This window comes from Athene cunicularia (genome assembly GCF_003259725.1).
Source record: "Athene cunicularia isolate RWA chromosome Z unlocalized genomic scaffold, athCun1 chrZ_part2, whole genome shotgun sequence".
NCBI lineage: Eukaryota > Metazoa > Chordata > Aves > Strigiformes > Strigidae > Athene > Athene cunicularia.
In genome coordinates, this window is record NW_020799143.1 from 7977093 (window position 1) to 7997389 (window position 20297).

General features: G+C 40.2%; 1 protein-coding gene across 1 annotated transcript in view; it reads left to right on the forward strand.

Annotated features, from left to right (window-relative positions):
* The window catches only part of CDC42SE2 (CDC42 small effector 2), a 69934-nt gene extending 54001 nt beyond the window's left edge, over window positions 1-15933 (forward strand). The window contains exons 3-5 of the mRNA XM_026866420.1: window positions 4932-5033; window positions 14258-14375; window positions 14799-15933. Of these exons, the coding sequence (XP_026722221.1) occupies window positions 4932-5033; window positions 14258-14356 (201 nt within the window). The 3' untranslated portion in view covers window positions 14357-14375; window positions 14799-15933. The remainder of the gene's footprint in view (window positions 1-4931; window positions 5034-14257; window positions 14376-14798) is intronic.
* Window positions 15934-20297: the final 4364 nt, after the last annotated feature.

A 20297-nucleotide genomic window follows, 5' to 3' on the forward strand; every position in this document is an offset into this window, starting at 1 on the left:
GAGGGATGTATAACTGTGCAAGGGAGAAAAATTTGCAGGACTTTTTTTATATGTATATATACAGGCAGAAAACATCTAATTCAGAACTGTTGCCATCACTATGAAATGGCTTGAGCTAGAGAAGCACAGCCCAATGTTACAGAGGCTCTCAAATAAACAACCAACCACCAAAAATTAAAAATTTGTTGTTAACAGAGTTAACTAGCTCTTCGTAAAATACATGTTCAAGTGTCTGTTAGAGGAGAACAGAACAACTTCCTAGGGTTTAACAAGAACCCAAAATGCAGAACAAAGAATTCCGAACAGTTTAATGACGACTCAAAATGCAGAACAAATCACCGCTCCCTAGGGCTTAAGGACAACCCAAAACACTCTATCACTCACCTGACAAATGAGGGCTCTCAACCTCAAGGACCTGCTCAGGCCAGCGTCCCGACCCAAGGTCCTCGAGAACCTGCTCAGGGCAGTGTCCTGACCTAAGGGGAGAGTCCTCAACCACAGCATGCTGCTTCAGGGGACAAGCTCCAAATGGCTCCCCCAGGGGACTCCATTTGTACCCAGGTCAAATCTGACCTGTAGTCAATAGTGGCTCCCATTGACCAAAGGTCCCAACTACTGCGAGGCCCTGAGAGCAAAGGCAGTCAGGAGCTGCTACACTACAGCAGCCAAGAAGCCCTATTTCCACTGGTCAGATGCACCTGCCACACCCAGCCTCTGGACAAATCACTTCTTACCTGCAAGCCAAAAATAGAAGGGAATAAAAAGGAAATTTTGCATGCCTCTGGACCCATCAGTGGCAGTTATTTGTTTGAAGAAACAGAGATTTGAATTTCTTGCAATAAGTAGCTCTTTGAACTACAAAAATGGCATTTCACAAAAATACTCATGGCTTTGCTGAAGGATAGGTTGAATACATGTCATAATTAGTTTTTTCAAAATTACACTGCTTAAACATTTTTAAAATGTTTATCATAAGTTTCAAGAAACTTGCAGAGTTAAAATAACTTCTGTGTGATGCAACTGTTGGTTGGTGGCTTTCTGAATTCTGATCTTGTACTGCAAAAGAGATGGTACTCTGTGTGGGTGCAAAGCATTGCAGATTAAGAATAGAAGAGACGTGAATTCTTCACTTCATTACTATGGTAACTGAAATGTGATCCAGTTTCATTGCACTTAGTGTATGTTCAAAGCAAAGTTTCTGAGATGCGTCCTCAGACTGCTTCCATTCCTCTCAAAGATTTAACACACAAATCTGCATCTCTCTTCTACTTCTAGTTAAAGATTATTTATTCTTTTCATGGTGTAAAGATTACCTGGTGTGCATTTTGAAATCCTAGTCCTGCAGATTTTTGTTAAGTGAACAAACTGAGTAAAGCCATTAAATTATAACATTTAATATTCCACTCCCAAGATCCCTCTGTAGGTCTCTTCCTCTCATCTCATGTCTGTTGTGCTCCTTGCCACCCCTTCCCCCCTTAGTAAAGTGTGAAGTGCCTTGGACCAAGGCAAGGGGGAAAAAAAACCCCCAAAACATTCAGATTTGAATTTTTTTTTTTGCCCATTGATACCAAATGCTTCAGTAACTTGACCTAAACCAGACAAGTTAGCTAATCATAATGTGAGCTTTCTTCTACTTCCCCCCTACTAAGAAAACGTCCACAAAAAACACAGGTACAGGACGTAAGGTCTCACTGCAATTAGGCTGCAAGAGTTGGGACATATGTGTTCCATCAGAAATACCTTTAAAACAGATTTTTATTTCTTTAGATGCTACAAATATTCAGGTGAGGGTATGCTGAAGTGCTTTGCACTAGCATCATAGACCTGCAGTTGTTTTATAGATCGCCTTTATAGTCAGATCTCATTACTACAATGTTTAGTGGTGTATATGCATCATAAGGCTAATTTTTTATGGTATGTTGACAAGTGAAGTTTAGGGCATGGGTGAAGGCTAATGGGAATTCATTTTTGCTGGGCTCCGTCAGCTCAGGCACATGACTTGCACTAGGAACAAGCATGGAAAGGCGTTAAGTGATACACAGAGGGAAAAGAATGTAAGTGTGCAATTCATTTCTGAAATAAAGAGATGAATATGCTGCTTCTCAGCTTCTTTCAAGTTAAATACACTACATTTACTGAAGAATCAATCTCTGTGTTAATTCTTATAGTTTATAGAACAACAGTATTGCATGTATTTTTACAGGTACAGGGCCTCAGAAAAATTCAACTTCAGAATAAAATCCTGGCAAAGCTAATGTTTATGGTGTCCTCTGTAAAAGCTTTGTAACCTTTCCATGCATGCTCCCCTACTCCTGTCTCCTTTGTTACATTCCTCGAAAATTTTTTACTTTTTACAGAATTCTCTATGTCTCTTCACCTGTGCTGACTGGTCATTTTATTTCTAGCTGAGGCTGTGTCTATGGAAGTGGCACATCCTGGCAGGAGTAGCTATGTAGGAGAGCAGAACAGTTGCTGTTGGGAAACCATGATGTGCATTAATTGTATTTTGTGGTCTGCTTCATACTGGCTTACCTGGTCCATTGGCCTCAATGTCCATTAGCAATGGGAGTGCATCAACTAGTCTTAACAGTTCAGCTTCACCCAAAAGAAGTCTAATTTGTGCACTCCAAGATTACTCTGAAATTAAAAATTAAGCATGGTAAATGAGGACTAGCAAACTTTCTTTGAAAGTAAGCTCATGATCCTACCTAAAACAGCAATGTCAATAAAAACAGAGTGCTGCTGCAGAAAAGCAACAATGTTTGATTTGCTTTCAGAGCGAGCTACTTTGTGGTCTTAATATAGCAGACCATGTAAATGCTGTTCCATTGCTTCAAGAAGATCAAATCAGTGGGCATATGCCAGGGTGTAACTGGCTGATGGCCTCTTGATAAGAAACTCGCTCAAGACGAGAAACAGGATTTGATGGCAATTCACTTTAGCTACTGATGGGTTACTGGTTTGCTAGCTGATGATTACTGCAGTTTCGTTTACAGTTGTTCACAAGATCCAGCACTCTGATTCTATTACTGGCATGGCAGCGATCTTAGTGACAAGTGGAGGAAAACAAGTTGAGCTGCCCAAAGAAAGAGTTTGATTGGTTGCAAAAGAAATAAAAAAAAAAATCCAAAAACTTTGAGATGGTCTGAATTTTCTCTGTGTCAGAACCCTGCATTTCAAAACTCTACTAAACCTAAGAAATCATGGATGTATTGTTTAGATATATAAATTAATCTGACTCTGGCTGTTATTTTTTTAAAAGGAGAGGGACAACTACTGCAGACAATGTAAAGTGTTTTAATTGGAGCAGTGTGTTTCATAGAGCTCTCTAGAGCTTCTTTCTGTATCAGAGTCACAGTATATTACAATACTATACTGTGTAAATACAGCAATGTGCATTTAAGATAATCATCATATCTGTTGGGGATGCTCCTTGTCCTGAACATGTCAGATAAGCAGTTCTCATCCTGTGGAAGCATAAACCTGGTGTGGCTGGCATCTCTCCCTCCAAGTTAGTCACATATGCTTTACTAGCTGATGTCAAGCACAACTAAGAAAACATATGTTGTATGTATAGGTGAGCTTGATGTACAGATTGAAATATTAATGCATTGTTGGGATGTGGTAATAGATTATGTTGTGGCTATTTATGGCTCTGTGAACTCTACATTGAGACATCTCAGTTAATTTCCATAAACATTTTCTCTATGAAGGCTGTCAAACTACATGAAGATGTTTTTATTTTGTTTGTTGGGAGTAGAAAATTCACTAATAGTTTAGGCATAGAGGGGTCATTTTGTTTTGCTGTTTCAATGGGTGTGTTTTATGCATTTCTCCTCACCTCAGCTATTAATATCATGCTATAAGGTACTGAAACCTACTGAAATCTGGTTTTAGTAATGGGAACAAGGTACAGGAAAGGATTAAATGTGTTTCATACTTGCTGGCTAAACAACATGATGTATTCTTATGGTTGTGTGTTCTGATTCATAAAGATTTAATCTGTAGCTGTGTTTCAATAGCAGCTAGCCCACTCATGAGGCATGTACCTTCGTGTCTTGCGTCTGGGTGGTCTTACGATCTCATTGTAGATTAGAATGAGATCCCTTTAAAAGTGAGACTGAGTGGACTTTAAGATGGTGTGAAGCTTTTAGTTGACCTCAAGTAGTTTCTTATCTATTAAACTGTATTTTGTATGACAGGCAAAATGAAGCTGTGACTCTGAGAAAGGGGAGGCAGAGTTTAAGCAATTCTTGCCTTCTGTCTCATGGCAGAGGAAAAAGTCCCCAGCCTGGCATCCTGCCTTACTATCACACTGCATGCCTTTAGCTCACACTCTACAACCACACATACTGGAAGTTATCTGAATATACAGGGTTCAGTAAAGATAAGTCTCTGACCAACCCTGATCAAACTCAAAGCAAAGTTCTGAACATCACCGTGAAGTATATTACAAATAGTGACATAAGTTTCCATTGCATGCAAATCAGAAATTCTGTAAGTTAGCAGTTTCATAGACTATACTAATGCTCTTTGATCCTTAATTCTGGTTTTGAATGACTAAACCTCAAATTTGATCAGTTGCATCATGATTTAAATACAAATATAAGCAGAATTTAAACATTCCAAATATTGCTTAATAAACCATGGAATGTAGTAAGTTTATTTACAAATGTTTTTTTGGTGTAAATGTTAGAAGTGGTATCAGTGCTGGTCTAAGGATGTGCTATAGATCCTCCAAGTAAAAACAAAGGACAGTATTACCAGTGTCTTGGTTAATGTGGGAATTTGGACTTTGTTTTTTGACTCTATGAAAATATCTTACAGTATGTGAAATATCCTGTAGACAGTTAACTTTTACATTTATGACACAGATTGTTTTTGCTTTTTCAGTGACTCTCAGTTAAATGGTTTCTTTACATTCCTTTCAGAAAAGACGACGGCGGATTGACAGAAGCATGATTGGGGAGCCAACAAATTTCGTTCACACAGCTCATGTAGGATCAGGAGACCTATTCAGTGGAATGAATTCAGTAAGCATGAGCAGATGAAGAATATTTCATCTTAGAAAGATTATTGTGGCTGATGCAATGAGTCTTTTCATCTGTAACTGAAGAACAACCTGCTAGCATCTTAATTCCAAATCCTAAATACTTGTATTCAAGATCATAGAATAGCATTTTTTAAATTCTTATATTTATTGATTGAACATCGTAGATGCTGTATAAATTGTTCTACAATTCTACACAGACTATGTGTAGAGAATATTTTTTAAAAATAAATTCCAATGGTGTGTATGAACTAAAATAGAGGCATATTTGAAAATATACTATTTTACAGAAAACTTTTTGAAGTGTCTTATAACTGACTGGATTTCTTACCTTAGATGCTTTTAAATGCTTTGAAATATTATTCATTGAAAACTCTAACTTACCTTGGATTACGGCGCACACAGATATTTTTGGGTGTTCTTGTTGAGGTTTTTCTATACTCTGCAGCCCTATTTGCAGTGTGAATTATTTTCAGAGTGAGCAACAATGTCACAGGCAAGGTTTTGTGGCTTCCTGTAGGTGATAGGAGCAATAAATATTTTTATATCTCTGAAAGTGAAAAAGAAGCTAAGATAGATACTGGCAATCAGCTTATGGGGATAGATTTCTTTTGTACAGCTTCATATTTCTGTGAAATGTCAATCTGGTTTTAAGATCAATAATACACAATCTATAAAAAAAGTTGTATGTCAGTAATGATCAAAAATACTCCTTGACCTTAATCCTCTTTAAAGAGAAAAAAATGTTTTGAGATTAAAATGATGAAAAATACTTCCTGACAAAGGAGAAGAAAGTTCTATCAGAGGTGTCAGAATAGAGAGCAGAGCTGTAAAGGACAAACACGATTTTAATGTAGGCATGAGGTCATTTGTAGGTTCAACTAGTTTACAGCTTATTGAGACTAGACAATAAGTTTTGTAACTCTACGTATTGGGGAAGGGCAAAGCTAGAAAATCTGACATGACAAACAATATACTACATTTTCCCAGAAACAGCATAATGGATTGGAAGTGATTTGTACTTAAAACATCTGTAACCAACTTAAATGGGCAAACACAGCTTCAGCTTGATAGAATTCAGTTAAAGCTAATCACTTGTTTAATGCATATATTACATTAATATTTAAAGCCATTATAAATTGAAATAATAAAATAAGAAACTGAGTTTTCTTTTTTTTTTTTTTTAAGCATGGATTTTTGATTTTAAAATGTTTGTTGTCCCTCCTGTGAGAACCTTCCTCATTCTCACAGATGAGCTGCTTCGTGAGGTTTGTGGTGATTGCCTGAAACTTTGCTCTTTCACCTCAGACTTCCCCCTGCTTGCCCTCATCTTTCCCTTGCGTAATATCCAGTTCATCTCCAGATAGTAGGTAATGATTATTGTCTCTCTACATAGCCTTTTTAATTTTGAATGCTTATAACTGTTTAACTCTTTCCCTCACTTCTTTTTGTTTGGATAATGTGTGGCATCTGTGACCAGAGTGATCTTTCTCATCCCGGATAGAAGGGATCTGTATGCAAAAAACAATGCCTTTTTACCTATCTCTCTTCAGAAGCACAAATCTCTTACTCTTTTACACTGCTTATCTTCCTGCCTCTTCTGTAGTGACTGTCCTGGTTTCGACCAGGATGGAGTTAACTTTCCCTGGGCTGAGAGGGAGCACAGCTAGGAGGCTGGTGCCATCACTCCCTGGAGTGTTTCATCCCATGTGATGCCATGCCCAGGGATACAGGTGGGCGCAAGCTCGCTCTGGCGCCGCCGTTTTCGGGTTCCGGTCCAGTCGCGTGTTGCTGGGGGGCGGTCGCCGTGCTCCGTAAGCCACTGCTGCATTTTACCCGTTTCTTTTGCACTCACTATTGTTACTGTTGTTCTCTTGTTATATTTAGTGAATTCTTTCTTTTTATTCAACCTATGAATTCTCTTCGTTTTGTCCCTCCCCTATTTCACCGGGGAGGGGGAGGTGTAGGGCCAGCCACGTGGTGTCTGGCTGCCCGCTGAGTTCAAACCTCAACAGTTTTTGGCGCCCAACGTGGGGCACAGAGGTTTATTGAGATAACAACAAAACAGGTAAAATGTTGATTGTTTGGCTCCTTGAGATCTTATCACCTCATTTGCAATACATGTTTCCCATGCTGTTGCTCACCTTTCATGAGAGTTGGGTTAAGATTTTGTTTCTGTTGTACTATGTGATGCTTATCAATAATAGCATGTGGTCATCAGTCCTGGAGCTTTTTACAATTGTGTTTAAGAAATTTGGGGAGTTCAAATATCTTTGGAATGTTGACATAATCACGGTTGCCATGCTGTTAGGAGCTAGTGTGTTCCTAAATGTGGTTCAGGTTTTGTTCAGGGTTAACCAACTATTTAAGTTGGAATCATTTGGAAATCTACCCCAGGGTTGGAGAATTATGAGTGGCTGGGGGTGTGGAGTAGCGTGGGCAAATACCTAGGGCAGTGGGCACCTCCTGTGTATTAGAACTTCACTCCTGCACAGGTACAGATTCCTGAAGAACTCGTGGAATATTTGGGAAAAGTATGTTGTCATCCAGGTAATTCCAGAGAGGCACAGCTCACTGCAACATGCTGGGGCATAGCCCACGCTTAACGAGTGCTATTAAACACTGTTCAGCACCCTCAAGAGGAAGAGAAGGGCTCTGCACCTGGTAACCAAGTAATAGAAACTGCAGCCACTGCAAGCCCAAGGACAGGCACAGCAGCTGAACCACAGAACCAACCTGTGACAATGTCAGTTGCTCCCATACAGAAGACAACATACACAGGAAGATCCTCTCACAGTCTACAAGGTGATGATGAATCAGGCCCATCACAAGAACAGGAGGAGGCAGAGCCAGTGACAGGCACTTGATCCTTATCCCTGAGTGAGTTGTGAGACAGAAGATTTCAGCCACCATCCAGGTGAGCAACTCATTACCTGGCTGCTCCAGTGCTGGGATAGTGGAGCCAGTGGCATGGAACTAGAGGGCAGGGAGGCCAGGCAGCTGGGATCCCTGCCTAAGGAAGGGGGCATTGACAAAGCTGTTGGAAAGGAGACACAAAATCTGTCTCTGGAGGCAACTTCTTCCAAGTGTGAGGGAGAAATATCCCTTCAAGGAAGACTTTGTATGTCAACCACTTAAGCGGACCACTATGGAGAGAGGCATTCAGTACCTGAGGGAGCTAGCTGTGCAGGAGGTAGTTTACTATGACCCAGATAATGCACAGCTACCCATGTGGCGGAAGTTTGTACAGAGCACACTGTCATCATATGCCAGGGCATTAGCAGTAATGGGCTGGAGAGATGAAGAGGGACCAACAGTGGATGAATTTGCTCACTGACTACAACAATATGAAGAAAGTCTCTCTTCCTCCCTCATCATGCTGTGGAGGGATTATCTCAAGAATTCCAGCAATTTAAAGAGGACATGTCCTACTCCCCACCTGCATGGACTAGGATCTCAGCTATTAGGAGCAATCGTTTCTCTACTCGAGAGAACCTGTACACACCAGGGGGGAAGCTGTGACATCACCTGTATGACATGGGAGAATACATGAAGAAATGAGATGGAAAACCTACCTGCCTCCTAGAAGAGTGGGTATGTGAGTTGGAAGGAGGAACAGCTACAAAACAGGGTTCTTTCAGGAGAAATGCTGCTCGGTTTCCAGTAATCAAGTGCCCAAACAGGGCAGAAGGGTTGACTTTGCTCATGATCCTATGAGAAGAACTTCTGACCTATATTCACAAGAAGTGAGTGATCAAGATGAGACTGAAGCCCATGCACACCACACTAGCCCTTCTGTTGTTAGTGGGTATTATGATCAACATCAGAGGGCCCTGCCTCCAGCCAGGCAGAGGACAGGGACAACCGAGTTTACTGGACTGTGTGGATTCGATGTCCTGGCACATCTGACCCCCAGCAGTATAAGGCTCTAGTGGACACTGGTGCTCAATGCACCCTAATGCCATCACATTTTAAAGGGGCACAACCCCTTTGTATTTCAGGAGTGACAGGGGGGTCTCAACAGCTGACTGTATTGGAGGCCGAGGGGAGCCTAGGTGGAAAAGAGTGGGAAAAACACCCCATTGTGACTGGCCCAGACACTCCATGTACTCTTGGCATAGATTATCTCAGGAGAGAGTGTTTAAAGACCCAAGAGGGTATCAGTGGGTTTTGGTATAGCTGCCTCAGAAACAGAAGGAATTAAACAGTTGTCTGTGTTACCTGGACTCTCAGAGGATCCTTCCGTTGTGGGATTGCTGAGGGTCAAAGAACAACGGGTGCCAACTGCCACTGCAACAGTGCTCCGACAGTAATACCGCACCAACCGAGACTCTGTAATCCCTATCCATAAACTGCTAATAGCCATCATCAGCTAGAGAGCCAAGGAGTCATCAGCAAGACGAACTCCCCCTTTAACAGCCCCATATGGCCAGTGTGAAAGTCTAATGGAGAGTGGAGATTGACAGTGGACTGTCGTGGCCTGAATGAAGTCACGCCACTGCTGAGTGCTGCCGTGCCAGACATGCTAGAACTTCAGTATGAACTAGAGTCGAAGGCCACCAAGTGGTACGCCACGATTGATGTTGCTAACTCATTTTTCTCCATCGCTCTGGCAGCAGAATGCAGGCCACAGTTTGCTTTTCCCTGGAGGGGTGTCCATTACACCTGGAATTGGCTGCCCCAGGGGTGGAAACACAGCCCCACCATTTGCCATGGACTGATCCGTGCTGCACTGGAACAGGGTGAAGCCCCAGAACATTTACAGTACATTGATGACATCATTATATGGGGTAATACAGCAGAAGTTTTTGAGAAAGGGGAGAAAATAAACCAAATCCTTCTGAGAGCCAGTTTTGCCATAAAGGGTACTCAAGGGACTTGCACAAGAGATCCAGTTTTTAGGAGTAAAATGTCAAGATGGATGTCATCAGATTCCAAAGGAAGTGATTAATAAAATAACAACTATGTCCCCACTAACAGAAAGGAAACGAAAGCTTTCTTGGGTGTTGTGGGTTTCTGGAGACTGTGCATTCTAAATTATAGTCAGATTGTCAGCCCTCTCTACCAAGTAACTCAGAAAAAGAATTATTTTTTTATGGAGCCCGGAGAAATGACAAGCTTTTGAACAAATTAAGCAGGAAATAATTCATGCAGTAGCCCTTGGGACAGTTTGGACAGGACAAGATGTTAAAACGTGCTCTACACTGCAGCTGGGGAGAATGGCCCTACCTGGAGTCTCTGGCAGAGAGCACCAGGAGAAACTCGGCGTCGACCCCTGGGGTTTTGGAGTTGGGGATACAGAGTATCTGAGGACCGCTGTACTCCAACCACAAAGGAGATACTGGCAGCATATGAAGGGATACCAGCTGCTTCAGAGGTGATTGGTACTGAAGCACAGCTCCTCCTGCCACCCCAACTGCCAGGGCTGGGCTGGGTGTTCAAAGGGAGTGTCCCCTCTACACACCGTGCAGCTGATGCCACATGAAGTAAATGGGTCGCATTAATCACACTACAGGCTCGAACAGGGAGCCCCAGCCATCCGGGAATGTGGGAAGTGATCACAAATTGACCAGAAGGAGCCCCACACGACAGGTCGCTGAAGCTGCTGAAGGAGAAGGTGAATCGAGTCAGTTTGCATAGGTAAAATCCATTCAGCTGGCCTTGGATATTGCTGAGGAAGAAAAGTGGCCAGTGCTCTACCTCTGTACTGACTCATGGATGATGGCAGATGCCCTGTGGGGGTGGTTACAGCAGTAACTCAGCAGTGTAGAGGCAAACACATCTGGGCTGCTGAATTATATTTCTGCTTGGGTAGAGAATCTGGTTGTGAAAGTATGCCATGTACACGCTCATGTACCCAAGAGCCGGGCCACTGAAGAACATCAGAACAACCAACAGGTGGATCAGGCTCCCAAGATCAAGGTGGCTCAAGTAGATCTGAACGGGCAACATAAGGGTGAACAATTTCTGTCTCTCTGGGCCCAAGACTCCTCAGGCCATCAGGGAAGAGATGGAACATAGAGATGGGCTTGTGACCGAGGGGGTGGACTTAACCATGGATGTGAGACATGAGCTACCATCAAGCAAGCCAGTTGGTTAAAGCCCATTTGGTATGGAGGGTGATGGTCAAAATATAAATATGGGGAGGCCTAGCGGATTGGTTATATCACGCTCCCACAAACTCAGCAGTGGCAAACACTTTGTGCTTGCAGTGGTGGAAGCAGCCATGGGTTGGTTGGAAACTTACACCATGCCCCATGCCACTGCCTGGAACACCATTTTAGGCCTTGAGAAGGAAGTCTTAAGGCAGCATGGCACGCCAGAAAAAAATGAGTCAGATAATGGGACACATTTCTGAAACAACCTCATAGGAATTCGGGCCAAAGAACATGGCACTGAGTGGTTATATCACATTCTCTACCATGCACCAGCCTCTGGGAAAATTGAGCGATACAATGGGTTGCTGAAGACTACACTGAGAGCAGCGAGTGGTGGAACTTTCAAACACTGGGAGGTGCATTTAGCAAAAGCCACCTGGTTAGTCAATACCAGAGGATCTGCCAAGCAAGCTGGCCCTGCTCAATCAAACCTCCTACATACTGTGGATGGGGATAAAGCCCCCGTAGTGCTCATTAGGAATATGTTGGGGGAAGCCGTCTGGGTTATTCCTGCATTGGGTAAAGGTAAACCCATGCATGGGATTACTTTTGCCTAAGGACCTGGGTGCACTTGGTGGGTAATGCAGAAGGACGGATAAGTCCGATGTGTGCCTCAAGGAGGTTTGATTTGAGGTGAGAATAGCCAATGAAACAGACTGTCAGATAATCCTGTTACGGCAGTTGGTGCCTTGCAACATCCCTGTGCCACATTCGAAGCCTCCTGCTCCAGTGACTGAGCCAACTCCACATCATTCCTCCAGCCTTAAAGACTGTCATGACAGATGGAACCCAAAGTTATGGACTAGATGAACTTAGCAGACATTTTGAAGGATGGCCCATAGGCTAAGGGAATGACATCTGTGAGGCCTGGGAGAAAGGGTTGGTGATTCCTTAGGATGTATTCGGAACTTGAGCATAACGTTAATGGTATAGAATAAGGGGAGGAGACTGTCCTGGTTTCGACCAGGATGGAGTTAACTTTCCCTGGGCTGAGAGGGAGCACAGCTAGAAGGCCGGTGCCATCACTCCCTGGAGTGTTTCATCCCATGTGATGCCATACCCAGGGATACAGGTGGGCGTGAGCTCGCTCTGGCGCCACCGTTTTCAGGTTCCAGTCCGGTCGCGTGTTGCTGGGGGGCGGTCGCCGTGCTCCGTAAGCCACTGCTGCATTTTACCCATTTCTTTTGCACTCACTATTGTTACTGTTGTTCTCTTGTTATATTTAGTAAATTCTCTCTTTTTATTCAGCCTATTAATTTTCTTCTTTTTGCCCCTCCACTATTTCATTAGGGAGGAGGAAGATGAATGGCGGGCCACGTGGTGTCTGGCTGCTGGCCGAGTTCAAACCTCAACAGTGACTTACTGTGCTAATATTGTATCCGTTGTCCTTGTTCATTCTTCACAGTGTAAATGCCAAGATTACAGTGTTAACCTCCACATGTTTTTCTGCTGCTTAATTTTCTTTATAGTACGGACATTATACTCCATGAACCTCCTTGAGCTTTCTCTCTTCTGATATACCTCAGCAGGACCTCCTGTAATTACATTCACTTTTCCCATATAAATTTCATTCTTCATCCACCTATCTGCTCTGTGTGTTTTTTCATCAACATTGTTCTTCATTATATATCCTTATGATATATACATATATATACATATCTATACACATATATGTGTTTATGATATGGATATGTATATGATATATACAGCAATTCTCTGACTACTGAAATATTTTGCTTTTTTGTTTGCCTTCTCTGTAGAGTCCATTGTTCCTTTTTGCCAAAGGTATGCTTAAACAGTAGGAGCCCTTTGTGCACTGTTTCTTTCTCATTACTGTTGCTTTCTTTCTTATTTCACCTTCATATTCTATGGCAAATTCACTTTCTAGTTTAGTTTTTTATTTCATGTATTCCATCCTTTTCTTAGTTTTCCCTTGTTTTCTTTCTGAAGGACCATCTGTGCTATTTCCTCATTCTAAAAGGGAGGGAAAGAAAAGAAAGAAGGAAATTAATGAGATAGATAAGCAACACAACAGATGGTATGATCTTTAATTGGTGCAATCCTTTTCCCCTTCCAAAATCTTTAAATCCTTATACTATAAATTAGACAAAAGAGAAAACCACCTTGCCATTATGTATCATCAAAGGAAAGCAATACCATCTTTGGGAAAGTGCTTGTTCTTGAAGCTCAGACTACCTCAAAAAGAGGATGTCTTCAGAAAGACTGCCGCCTTATAAGCCCAAAATTGTTAGACCTGCTTTTTCCTCAGTGTTTTTAGCATTACATGTCTCCTATATAAGTTTTCATATACAAAATAGCCACTAACTATTAATGCAATCAAGTTTAATTTGCTGCATTCTCTTTGCTTTAGGTGTAACAGCGTCTGCATTTTAGACTTACACTTCCCTACCCACTAACACAAACACCTATATATGTGTGACTCAAATATCAGAGGAATTATTCTAACCTGTAGAAGAATTACTCATTAAAAGTTACACTTTAGCCTTGCAATTTGTGTTGATTTGCTGTTCACCAGAATTTTAAAGTCATATGGGCAAGTTGTCAGGCTGGAATGTGACGTAGCCTGGAGATGTTTTTCTAACTCTTTCACTAGAGGCAAGGTGGTTTTTCACCTACAGCATACTTGACTTTAGCATACTTGACAAAGAACATTTTCCATATAACAAGATAAATTATAGATTGTCAATGGAGTAGAGCTGGATATCACTAAGAGATTCACTTTTTTTTTTTTCTGAATAATCCAGTGGGTCAGTAAAAGCTTGAATCAGCCAATTTTCTTTGGGAGAGTGGAAAAACATCTGCCTCAGTGCCAGTTCTTCCATCTCTCCTGCTGAGCTGCTTGCAAGAATTGAAAATACCAGCAACCTTAAGCTGTGCGTGTCCTCATGCAAAAGTAATGTAGCTTTAATGGTAAAGGAGCTCTTGAAAACCAAACCTAAACAAGAAATAAAATTGGAAGCAAGAAGACACCACAGCTCACTAACTGCCTTTCTTGTTTCCTCTGCACTCCTTTCCCTTCTGTCTCCAGGTCAGCTCCATTCAGAACCAAATGCAGTCCAAGGGAGGCTATGGAGGTGGCATGTCTGCAAATGTTCAGATGCAGCTTGTAGATACAAAGGCAGGATAACTTCGGGGAAACCTTTCCAGTAAGTACTGCACTCTGGTTTTTAGGTACTGGTAAAGTAGTAGGAAGAACAATCATACTATTTCATAATTAGCTACCTATAAATAGCTGTGGTTTTATGTTGCCAAATTTTTAAATGCACTATCTGAGTAAAAAATTTAGTATCCTGTAAGCATGTTAATTTTTTTATGCAATGAACAAGAAACTGACCTGACTGCATCAGTCAGTCTATAAGCCTGTTTTATACCTAAGATGCTATTAAGTGAAGTATAGCAAATTTCAGAAGAATTTTGTGATATGATTAGAGTAACAACATTTTTACAACAGTTCATCTGTTTAAGCATAGTATGTGAAGTGTTAAATCAATGAATGGCAGTATTACAGTAGGAAAATGGTCACTCAGAATGTTCAAAACTCAGTTTAATGTATATTTTCTGTCTTCCAGGCTTATGTGGGTTCCTGTATCTTCTTTCCTGTGTCCCTTCTTTTGCCTTGGTGACTGCTTTCTGTGCTCATGACAAGAGAATTGATGGCTCATTGTTCACCCTTTGTGATTACTCCAGTGAAAAGTTGCTGTTCTGCTCTGATGATGCCGTTTATCAGATTGGTCCAACTGTGCCTTTCAGTGGCATGCACACATTGGCCTCTACCAGTATCATGGACATAGAGCTTTTAGGATTGTTTTTAGCTTTTTGTTTGTTTTGAGCCAAATTAAAGCACCAATCCTAGCTTTCATCATCCCTCACAAATACTAATGTGCAACATTCTGTTGCTTTTTAGTTCTGAAATGTTCTCTCCACTCAAGTAATTTAGAAATGAGTGAGTTTCCATTAATGTCTTCAATCATCTATTATTCATACCCCTTTTTGAAAGGTCTGGGACCTGCAAGCACAATGATTATTTCATACAACATACAAAATCAGCAGAGTAGATGACTGCATGCTTTGTGAGGTTGCTTTATATGGTGGCCCGCTTGGTTCTATAACGAAAAAAAAAATTTCTTACTCCTTACCAGTCAGGTGAAAAATTTTGCTGTGACACCAAGTCATGCCTGTTTCTGAAAAAGGGCTTGTAACTTAGCTGCTTCAGAGTTATGTCTTTATTTTAGTTTTTATCCAACTGGTCTTGAAATAGTAAAGAGAGAGCTTGCATTCATAAGGCATTTGTTGTAAATGTTTGGTATATTTATTTTGAAAGAGCTGACCTTGAGACTGTAAGCCAGTGTAGTACCGTATCGAAGTGTCGTGGAAGCGCTTTAGTCTATTTAAAAAAGAAAAGTATCATGTTTGGCTGCTTCTTTTCCTTTCTACAATTTAAATTAATTTTAGACTGTATGGTCATTTCCAGTAGCAGCATGTCAGACTGCCTGCAATATTAGGTGAAAAGTTTAGTAGACCTCTCTAAGTAGTTGGCAGTTTCTGTGTACTAAATATTTAGGGGCCATGAAAGTTGCTAAGAGCAACATACTAATCTGGCAGAACAGATGCCAATGAAAACAACATACAGGGTGACTTTTTACTAAGTCAGTAAAACGCCTTTTGCTCAGGTTCCAAAGCATGTTTCTTTCACATGTTGTGAAACTGTATTTTAATATTGCACTGTTTTCAGATTATCTCTGTAAATGGTCCCCTTTTTTCCTCCTTATTGGTGGTTTGAGAGACGTCAATGATTTGAGTCCTGGTTGAGTTAAATTTTTTATGTGAAAAAAACCCATTCAAACAAATAAGGCATGGCTGAGCCTAGTCAGATCCATTTTTATACGTAAATACACATATTCATAAATATAGATTGCTGTCATAAATGATTCTTTATTCTTTTTCCAACCTTTCCCTGATTTCACATTGCAACAGCTGTCAAGTTGATTTAAAAGTGTGTGAACCTACCTACTCTTCTCTCTCAGTTTGCAAACAGACAAAATACAGGGCCATGGAAGTAGTTTGCCTTTCCTAAATTGTACTCCAGTGGTAGGTGTCAGTTATCTGGTTGAATAGTTCAAATTAGGTTGGATAGTCTTCACTGAAAAAAGGTACTGATACATGATGACAGAAGGTCAAGATGTTCAGTTGTCTGGGTGCATAAACACATGGCAGTGCAGTGATATATTTTTTTTTAGGGGTCAACATTTCCAAAGCCACTTTATCAATGAGTCTTAAATATTATACTATGATTACAAAATTATATGAACTTTGTCATTGGTAATAGTGGCTTTAATTTGCTTGCCAAACCTATCTTGCACTTGTCAAAATGTTTTCAGCAAAATAGCCAGGAAAAATGGATTGACATATTTTTATAACTGACATACTTTTTTTGTACATTGTGTTCATTCTTGAATAAAGTCAGTTCAGTGTTGGCTTGTAGATATTAAAAGGAAAGTATTGACTTTAATTCAATAAATGTTTTCTTTTAGTTGGTGGCCTAGCTTTTTTCATAAATTACATTTGCATTAGAAAAACACTTGCAGCCTACAGACAAATTTGTGGTGAAAATTCTCTGAAGAGTATCCTATTAGTATAGTAAGGGTTTTTTCATGCCACTTAAACTTATTGTTGCCAAGTGGATTAAACCATAATTTTATTGGCAATTTTGTTGCACTGATTTAGTGTGTATACCAGAGGCTTCTTCAAGGATCTTAAAGGGAAGGTTTCTTAAAAAAATACATTGGAAACCTTCATATACAGGATTTCTTTCCTTTTGACTGCAGCTGGTATGTGTGTTACTTTCTTGATTGTGATGCAGGTTACTGTGGTGATCAGCAGAAGACTTAATTGTACAACGAATCATAAAAATATGCACATCTGCATTAAATATACCTGCAAGGCATAATATTGTCTATTCTGTATTTGGCTCAATTTTTATAGTTGACACTCTCAAATTTAATTCCTTAAACGCGAATTTACTACTTCAGACTTCATGCTATATTGTTTTAAAGACTGATAATGAATTCATTAGCTCAGGGCAAGTTCTTGAAATTGCCAGTTTAAGAATAGACGGCTCTAAAGGGAAAGAAAGATCAAGATAAAGCCATGAGATACCAATCAGCTGAAGGGTTCTTTTCTTTAAATGTTGAGGTTATGGAAGCTTAGTACTATGGAAGCTTAGTACTGTCAACAAAGGTGTGTCTTGAAGAGCAGATATTTAATATAAACATCTATAAAAATGAAGGGGTTTGACCTCTTAAAGAAGGAGCCAGCCTGTTTACATTTATTTTTTTAGTCTTGTTTAGTTGCCTAAAGCAGTTGTATGAGTCAATTCATCCTTTTTGTGCCTTTTTAAAATGAGAAGGTGCTATATTAGCAACCAGGTCTCTGAACATAGTCCTGGTCCCAGGTAGCACTGTACCTTGCCATGATTTGATAAACCAAAAAAAAACCCCAGCCTTCAGATCCAGAAAATTAAGTTGTTCAGAAATCTCGCCCTGTCCACATAATGACAGGGTCTTACACATGTTTCATCACAACACAATTATTCTGATTTCAGTATTCCTTTTCTCTTTTTTGGGGGTAGGAGTGAGATGGGGATGTGTCAATTAAATACTGATTTTCAAAGTCTAATTTTTAAAGCTATTCCTATTTTCCGTGTAGGCATGTGAACAGCACCTCTTTCCAGAGAATGGAAAGTGATTTTTGAGCTTCATAAAGATTTTATAGATCTTCTGCATTTTATTGTATTTCCTGATATCCATCTTCTATGAAGATCTCTATGCATGCCACTCAAAAGATTTCATGAATTGACTGTACTTTCTCTATAGGCCTTAAAAAAATAAAAAAGTACTATGTCCTCTTCTGAAACTAGTAAGAAACAGTATAAGATCTACCAAAGAAAGTTTGTTAGGTTTTTATATTTGTGAAAACGGTTTAATGGAAGAGGCCTAGGTAGTACACGTTTCTACAGATCAAAAGCATTTGGTGAGGATGTCACACTGATTTGTGATCCTGGATTTTGCAGTTTGGGAATATTGCATTTATTTGAGTTTCAACAGTAAAATTCCCATTCCTTATTCCATATCCCCTTTTCTGTGATCTTAGCTAATCACAGAAGACTATGCATAATTATTCATATTGTGCACTATTTACTCTTTAACACTTCCTTATTCCTTAAAAACAGCTGTTAAGATGATAGAATGGTTAAATTTGGATTAAATTGCAGATTTAGTGGTATAATGCAATTCCATGAGCATGAATGGTTATGCCAGGACACAAAACACTTTCGGAGTAAAAGATGTTACAGGCTCAGTATTTGGGATGAGAGTTTGAGGCTTCTTTTGTACTAAGTCTATAAAGACATGCTGGTTGCAGCCACAGGCTACAACTTTCCTATAAAACTAGTCTACTAGTGGTGAGATGTAAAAATTATAATCAGCACAGCACAACCTTATTTCTGAAGAAGTTCACCTGCCTGAGACTGATGGTACTTGCAACATGTGCTACTGGGAAGCTAAGAGACACTGAGTGAGCGAATTGCCAAGCAGTGAGCAAGATTCCTCAGAAAGAGATGTAATGAAAACTTAACCATTTCCTGCTGGCAAAAATCTGCATCAAAGTAGCAATAGGTAAATTTTAGGTGGTTCTTTCAAATGTTTTCTCTTAAGTGATTAGAACTGATCTCTCTGCATAAATGCCATAAGCCAACATAACTGGAAGCTATCGTGAACTTGAGCAAATAACACTAAGTGCAAGCCCTGTCTCTTGAATCATCACTGTGAATGTACAGCTCCAGACAAAATACAGTAAAACATCCTTCTCGTTCTTGATAGATGTCCTACCTTATGCAATATTGAGAGATAATAAAATGATATTGTGGTGAGCATATGTAAACAGTTTATGTAATGGTGGAGAACTGCATGTGCTTTTCGGTATTTCAGAAGAAGAAAACCCATTTACTTTCATCATATTCATAGCATGAAGCAAAGTGCTCATATATGTGCACCTCATCACTTAACATTATTAAATCAGCTCTAAATTATTTAAATGTGTTCGCTACTCAATAAATAAGTTGACAAATACTTAATTGTATTTAGCATCACAAATAGTAATGTTGTAGTCCTGACTGTAGATCCATATACAGTGGCTGTGGCATTAAAGCTTATTCAAAATGATATGCTGGCTCTACCAATAATTAATAGAATTACTTCAAGGGCATACCAGTAAAACTGATGGGACTGGTCCCATCTACTTACTCTCACAGTTTGTGCTAACACTGACTGATTTGGCTGCTCAGCTGACTGTATTGTGTACTGACCAAATGCTGACTATTGGTTACAGGGAAGGAGCTTTTTTTTGGCCCAATTGGTTAGTTTTAACCTGGATCAGTTTTTTAATGCTTATCCAGAGCAAGCATAGGAGTGGCACAGGATCCGAAGTAATCTGTGTGGAGAACACTGACAGCTTAACCTGGCTGTGGAAAAGCATCAAGCTTTCTGAATTAAAAAACCCCACAGAACATTCAGCCTAGTGACACAGGGGCTGTGAGTATGTCTTCTGAAAAATCTACTTTCACTTCTGGGGAGCTCTGCTTCTATGTATTAGGCTCACCAGCTTTGCCCGAGTCATTCTGTTTGGTTTAGAGGTGTAGAGCATGCTGAACACATTGCCAAATGGTCAACTACATCATAAGAGTAATCCAACCTCAGGCAATACGATTCATTTCTGCTATCAGTGCTAATTCTATCACCACTACAGAAGACATGACTTTCTGCCTTCACACAAGCTAATAGAAATTGAGTTCAGACTTCAAGCTGGTTTCCCATTAACCCCAGAAAACAGAGTGCTGGTGGAGTTGGCAATAATTTGTTGAATACCAAGTTTGCTTGCTTAAATATGATACAGAATGGTATAACCACATTTATGAATGATTGAGCTGTCATGCAAAAGGCACACTCATATGCTGTAACAGCTATTTAGGCATTTGTGGGAGCTTTTCATGGCATGGATTTTCTACAGACAAA